A 7,500-nucleotide genomic window follows, 5' to 3' on the forward strand; every position below is an offset into this window, starting at 1 on the left:
TATCTCGCCGCATCCCTCCGCCCATAGCTACGAGACATAGACTCGCTATGTCTCGTAGCTATGGGCGGAGGGATGCGGCGAGATACGATTCGCGAGTGTCACGGTCGCACGTCGGCCGAAGGCATCTTTCTTTCCGCTGCCGCTTTCTGTACGCTGATTTGTTGAGACAAAATAATTAATTTCTCAAAAACTATTGCGAATATCGCAAAACGGCACAGGACTTTCTTGCTCACTTCAATCCGTTTTACGTTCTCACCAAAGGTCATCATGGGACTTCGGGACACCCTGTATATATATATACAATATATATACACATATAAAAGCCTTTTTTATCATCTTTTTGTTTTTCATTACAACTATAAGAGTGATTTCTTCTAGTTGAATAAATTTCACAAATGTTCAACTATACAATTCAACAAAAAATTATTTCTTTTTTGGATATCAGAACGAGGAGGTGGGGATTAATTATTCTTTACAGTTTTTTGCGCGTTGAGTACGAATTCGGTTTATAAATTACATTCATTACTTCACAGTTTTGACCAATTTGCAATTAAAACTGTAAAATAAGGCTATTTTCACATATTTTGTCATATTATAATTACGATATGTGACGCACGCGCGCGCTTACTGGAGAAGTTTTATTCAAAATTAAATATATTAGAATTTTTTGTTTCAAAAGAATTTTTGTGTTGACTATGGTTAATAAAGTTTATAATATGACTATGGTTAATAGGGTTTATAATATAGGATATATAAGGGTATATTTAAATATAGAGTTTATATTGTGAATTAGATTGTTGACGATTTATCAAATATGTCTATTTATTTAAATTCAATTATATCTATTTATTTAAATTTAATAGATTCTTAGATCGTTGAATACAAATCTGATGTAAAAATTGACACATTTAAAACGGTGGATTCAAAATGATGGTTGTCAAAACTTAAAAAGTGTCTGGATTGCTGAAAAAAATTATATATGGAGGTCTTGCATGATACTGAAGACTAATATCAAAATAGATAAATTTAAAATGCTGGAATTAGTATAACGGATGAAAATTAAATTATGTTTGCATTTTAATAAAAAGTCATGGACTTTTTTACACTATTTAATACAAATTTGATATCTAAATTGAGATGAATTTCTTAAATTGAAAGTATTTTAAATAACTTATATATAAATTTCTCAAAATTGCGACGTGATAAGATAATTTGGAAACCGCATTTGTATTCACCTTCTAAAAGCTACAAGAAATTAATAATTTCGTTCTGGTGTTTTTGTTTGCTTTTTTGTTGAATTATGTTATTAAAGTTATTCGTTCAATATACTTATTTATCTGATTTATTTCTGTTCAGAAGAAAAGTTATTCATATAAATCCATATAAATTGGATTATTTTTTGTAATTAAATGAACATTTATAGTGTCCGCATAACTACGAATATATAATACGTTTAAATTCTATTCATATTTTATTTTGAATTAAAATTCCTACTTCAAATTGTTGAGCAGGTTTAATTTTTATTCAATTTTACTCGACTGCAATGGATGCAATTTTATTCAACACAGAGATTTAATTCTATCTGATTTTGTTTTATTTACATTTTTTTTTAATGCAGGTAGATGCGTTATTTGTTTCTATCAATACACTCGAAATAATCTTGAGATTATTAGTAGTGAGTTTAATTCGAACTTACTGTCCTCCGTGTCCACCCGCATTGGCAAAACTGAATAGTAGAACGACTAGGAGAAGACTCAACTGAAAATATTTAATAGAGATTGTTAATAGAATTACATGTAAAATAAAGTTATATGTCTATTCGGCATTAATTATATTTTTTACTTAAAGCAAAAAAACAATTATTGATCTTCATAATAGTCAATAGAAAATAAAACTTACGTTAGCATGAAATAAAAGTACCAAATAATATCCTTCATTTATAATTTTATCTATTTATTTATTTTTCTTTTTATCTCTCCCTCTCTCTCTCTTTCTTTGTGTGTGTGTGTGTGTGTGTGTGTGTGTGTGTGTGACTATTGATAAAATCTTGAAAATATGAACGAATGATTTACGATTTATATGTACTATTTGTATATAAATTATAGTTTTTCTATTATTATTTATAGCAGAGACTAAGACCAGAGAGAGCACATTTTTTTCAATATTTCGAAATAACTATTTTTTATGTTAGACAACTAATTTTTGTATGATTGACTATACAAATATGACTGAGATGTGTTTAGTTAACCATAGGAATTACCAACATGCCTAGTCAAAGTTAGAAACTAAAAAATATGAATGTGTTAAAACTAAAGAAATTAAAAAGTTATGTATAATATTTTTAGTGGGATGAGGAGCTTCGCTAAAATTTAACCTACCTTATAGTATCGTGATAATTGTTAAAAAATGTATATTTATGCACGTACATTTTAACAACCAATATTTTCACAACACTGTAGGGTAGGATTAAGTTAGATTTTGAATGGAGCGGGAGACGAGGTCCCTCATAGCATAATATTGCTCTATTGAACATTTTGACACTTATTAAATACATACGATATCGAAGAATTACGTTTTATTTATAAAATTTCTTACACAATGAGCAAAAACCCAAAACCTATCAAAAATTATTCAGAATGATCCTTATTAACATATTTGCAATATAAAGACACGATCATTAGAGATGCCTTAAATAAACAAGAGTTTTACCGTAATTTCTTTTAGTTTCTAACTTTGATTAGCCCCCCATGTTAGTCACTCCTAGGATTGGCTAAAAACTCATCAGTCAAAAGTTGAAACACAAAACTATCGAAATACTTAGTTGTTTCGCACATTGACCAGTCAATCCTAGAAGTGCCCGCGTTACAAGCTTGATTATACATATGTATGTACATTAGGGTGGTCCTTATTTACTCTTGGTCAAAATTTTTTTCTGCGGCACCCAAAAAATTTCCATATAACAAAAAAATAATTCGTACTAAGTTTGAGTTCGATTGGATAACGAAACCCCTCCCGGGTCGTTAAACATTGGAATACCCTATATTAAACTGTCTACGTCAGGACTCGGAACAGTTTGCTAATTTCGGCCGATTCTCGGGAGCTACGTCTTCTATTTTCTCTTTGCCGTGAGCGGCCACAAAAGTGACGGTCGAGCCACTAAGCTTGAAGCTGCGACTGGCTGCGACCGTCACTTTTTGGGCCCGCCGCGTGACAAGGGGGAGATAGAAGGTATAGCTCCCGAGAATCGGCCGAAATTGGCAAACCGTTTCGAGCTCTGGTCTACGTTATCAATGGTTTTTCACAAAAATCGCGCTACTTTCCCGCTAAAAATCGCGGGACTTTTTTTTTACGTCGTTTGAGATCTTATAGTTTTATTTAAACAATTAGATAAATTGTTGATGACTAAAAAATAAAAATAAATAGTTATTGCATTTGTTGTTTGAGCTACAACAAATCATGTATGGACTATAAAAGTTGCAATAGTATGTTTGGAGAAACAATATAAGTATAAAACATGATACTTTTCATGTTTTTATTACTTACTAATTTTACTTATTAAAGAAACATTTTTAATTAAATATTACATAATAATTAATAATCTCGTGGCTCCTAATCTTATGCTGGAAGGGGACTATACTCTCTTAAAATGAATCAGTGAAACATCACTGAAAACAGTGAATATACACTGATTTGCAGTTATAAGTGTTGCACTTTCAATGCTCAGTGTTATACTTATAACTGATATCAGTGACTATTCACTAATTCACTTTAATAGAGAAGATACAGTCTGTTTGATAAGAGCGTATACGGCAAAACTTGATAAATAACTTATTGAAATAATTTGGAATAAAATACACACATACTATTTGATTAGAACTGTGATGCTTTATTATTAATAACTTGTTCAGTCGCCTTCATTATTAATAATTATAGCTAATTATTTATATAGCATATAAATAATTCGAGGCATACTTTCAACTAATTTTTTGGCATATTCTTGAGGTAAAGATCTCCATATCAATCGAACTAACTCCTTGACTAACCAAATTTTCTTTCCACGAAATTTAAGTTTCATCAAGGACCAAACGTTTCCGATAGGATTTACATCTGGTGACTGTGACGGCTAATCCAGTAATTCAACATTATCTTCTTATTTCCACGCGGTATAAAGGCGACGTCGATGTTTAGGATCATTGTCCTCTTGTAATATCCATTTTTCGTTTTTCCTTATAAACCATGTTTGAACAGATAGTAATAAAGCTTTCTCATAAATTTTGACCATTCTGCTAGAGTTTAAGTTATTTGTGAAGATATGCAAAGTGCCAAATTCTTGCGTAGAACCACATTTCGGTAAGTCATCGATATTTTTCATCTCTAAGTAGTAATTCACCCATTTATTTACAAATGCTTTTGACTTTCTCATGTACTTAGCAGTCACTTGGCGTGACATTTTTGGTCCTTTCGGATGTGTACAAAGAAACACGGCTTCGAAACGCAATGTGTATGGCACTCATGGCGAAATATATAGAGGAAAGTAGTCAAAAGCGACATAGGCCTCCTAAAGCGACATACCTCTATATTTCATATATTAAATGTTGTATTTTATTGAAACTAATATAAAAGTAATTCGTTTTATTAGTTAAGTCATGAAAAATTCATACTTGGTATATTTCTTGTTTTTTTGTATGCTAAATTAGCAAATATAGAGTTTTAGAAATTCGCAAGATTTATTTCTATGATTTTTATTAACGAATTACGTACTAAACAGCGAAAATTATCTTTTTGTTCAATATTAAGTTCTTCTATATGCATTTGGCTTTTGTAAAAACATTTTTTAAATATTTTTATCTTCATCACTTTTTTACTGTATATCTTGAAAAATTTTATGTAAATATGTCTTAAAGTGACATATCTATAGTACGATACTCTGTGACTAACATAATCTGATTTTAACCTCCCATTGTGCATATGTTTATTTTAAAGTTTAATTTTGTTTAGTTTAAAAACATAAGTGTTATATTTTTAAACTAAACAAAATTAAACTTTAAAATAAACAATAAAGACATATGTTATATTATAACATATGTAAAATATATGAGAAATGAAAAGATGGAAATGCCAAAGATATATTTTTATTTAACTATATTTCTCTTTTGTAATATTATATTTTGAATAAGTGAATATTATTCAACCATTAAACGCATTAATAAACTATTTATTATCAAATATTATCATTTATGCAACATGTTATATAACTTCCAATAGGTATGTCGCTTTTGACACCTATTTTCTTTGAACTCCATTTTCGTGCGTTTTACAAAAACATTTTTTATGTTAAATCTAGAAACAATTTCATTATAAATATGATATTATCCGATAGAGGGTACTTCTAACTATATGTATATATATTTACATTTATATTTTGAGCTTTACATTAAGATGTAACCTCCAAAAACTAAGTGGTATATCGCTTTTGGTGTCTTTACTCTATTTTTACCACGAAGATCGAATGACAACTAAAGCTTTATCAACAAAGCATCTTAAGCGAAAGGTCCCTCTAGCGGCTCCTGTTTGAATTTCCCGTCTACCTGTTTATATGTAAAAATTTTGCCGGACACTCTTTTATCAAACAAATCGTATAATACTTAGGCCGCGGGTTCGTAACGTTTCTCATTGTCTGAACGCGTCAAACAATATAAAGAAATAGCATTCTTTTGGTAAAAAGTCTGTCTCTTTCTAATGAAAGCTGCTTTATTTCCGCCATAAGACCACGATAAGTGGTGGGAATAAAACAGCCTTTGTTAGAAAGAGACAGACTTTTTACCGAAAGAATGCTATTTCTTTGTATTGTTTAACGCGTTCAGACAATAGGAAACATTGTGAACCCGCGGCTTAGGTATTATACATCTATGGTCCCCTCCCAGTATAAAATTAGGAGCCACGAGATTATTATGTAATATTTAATTTCAAAATTTCTTTATTAATAAAAACATGAAAGATATCATGTTTTATAAAGTCCAGCACTCAATTATATTTAACAATATTATATTCAAGAGTAATAGTAGACTTGACATAGTAGAAACAAAAGAGAACAATAAAACACAAATAAAAATCTACAAAATATAAAAACTCAATAAAAAAATATAAAACAAAATAAAATAAAATAAAAATTTAAAGATATAAAATAAAGTGCTAAGATATATAAAATAAATAAAGCACTTATATTGTCCTCCAAACATATTATTGCAACTTTTATAATCCATACATGATTTGTTGTAGCTCAACAATAAATGCAATAATTATTTATTTTTATTTTTTAGTTATCAACAATTTATCTAATTGTTTAAATGAGACTATAAGATCTCAAATGATGTAGAAAGAGAAAAGAAAAGTCCTCTAGGACGATTTTTGTGGAAAACGCTTTAAAAATCATATTGATAACGTAGATAGCTAAATACACGGGTATTCTAATGTTTAACGACACGGGGGCACGGGTTCTCATCCGATCGAGCAAAAGTTTGGCAGAGATTTTTTTGTCAAGTGGAAACTTTTTGGTGTGTGCCGCGGAAAAAATTTGAAAGTCGAAAAATAAGGACCACCCTAATATACATATATGCGTGTGTGTGTGTGTGTGTGTGTGCGTGCGCGCGCGCGCGCGAGCGCGTATGTGTATGTAAGAGAAGGAACACAAATACAAACTCGTATAAGTAAACGTATAACGATCTTATAAAAAACTTTTAAACGTTAAAACGTCTTTTTAATGCAGAAATTAGCCAAACTACGGTTTTGCCTACTGAGATTTTTTATTAAAGTTACAAGAATTGTAACGTATCACAAATTCAAGCAAATTAATTGAAAACGTTTTTTTCATAAAAATCGTGCACAGTCCTTTCGAAACCTCAGAAAATTTACTTGGCTGTTTCTAAATAAATTTGTTTCTATTTCTTAGCATGTTATTTTTACTTCTTTTGATATATTATTCTAATTTCAATAAAACTCAGGCAAAAGCAGGAAAACATAACGGGGATATCATGGGGACAGTGTGAGGTTTAAATAAGTTTTAAATAACGAAAATAAATAAATCAACTTCATACTGCATCAAAATATTCATTAGAATGTCCACTATAAAAGAAACACATGCTTTATTACGAAGAAATAGCTAAAAAAGGTGAAATTATTATTTTTGTAGAAACATTACTTAACCTCTTTATATTTCTACGCAGGGCAAAATGGGATTTAATTCAAAATTTATTTATTTGCACGCTAATCATTAATTTTTAAAAGTTTTTAAATGTAACTTATTGAAACATGCCATATGTAAAAATGTATTATTTTGCACGTTTAGTTGATTATAGCTAATTATTGACAACTCTTTTCTATAAAACGAAAAAACTTCTTTCTTTATTGAAAGAAATCTTTGTTAACAACTAATCTGTTAAAACTATCTTTAATAACAACTAATGTTCAATATAGTAATCTTTAGTATCAATTTTTTAATTT

The 7,500-nt window shown here is 29.5% G+C and overlaps 1 protein-coding gene across 2 annotated transcripts in view; it reads right to left on the reverse strand.

Moving 5' to 3' along the window:
- Nucleotides 1–7,500, reverse strand: part of LOC116847964 (glycine-rich protein 23-like) — a 15,978-nt gene that overhangs the window by 5,749 nt on the left and 2,729 nt on the right. For both annotated transcript variants that reach the window (XR_004378865.1, XM_032823622.1), the window contains exon 2: nt 1,697–1,758. Coding sequence is in view for 1 of the 2 variants with exons in the window: in XM_032823622.1 (XP_032679513.1) it covers nt 1,697–1,758 (62 nt within the window). In the remaining variant the exon portion in view is untranslated. The remainder of the gene's footprint in view (nt 1–1,696; nt 1,759–7,500) is intronic.

The sequence above is a fragment of the Odontomachus brunneus genome, unplaced genomic scaffold (genome assembly GCF_010583005.1).
Source record: "Odontomachus brunneus isolate Ranch 3 - 2012 unplaced genomic scaffold, Obru_v1 Obru_scaffold_086, whole genome shotgun sequence".
Classification (NCBI taxonomy): Eukaryota; Metazoa; Arthropoda; class Insecta; order Hymenoptera; family Formicidae; genus Odontomachus; species Odontomachus brunneus.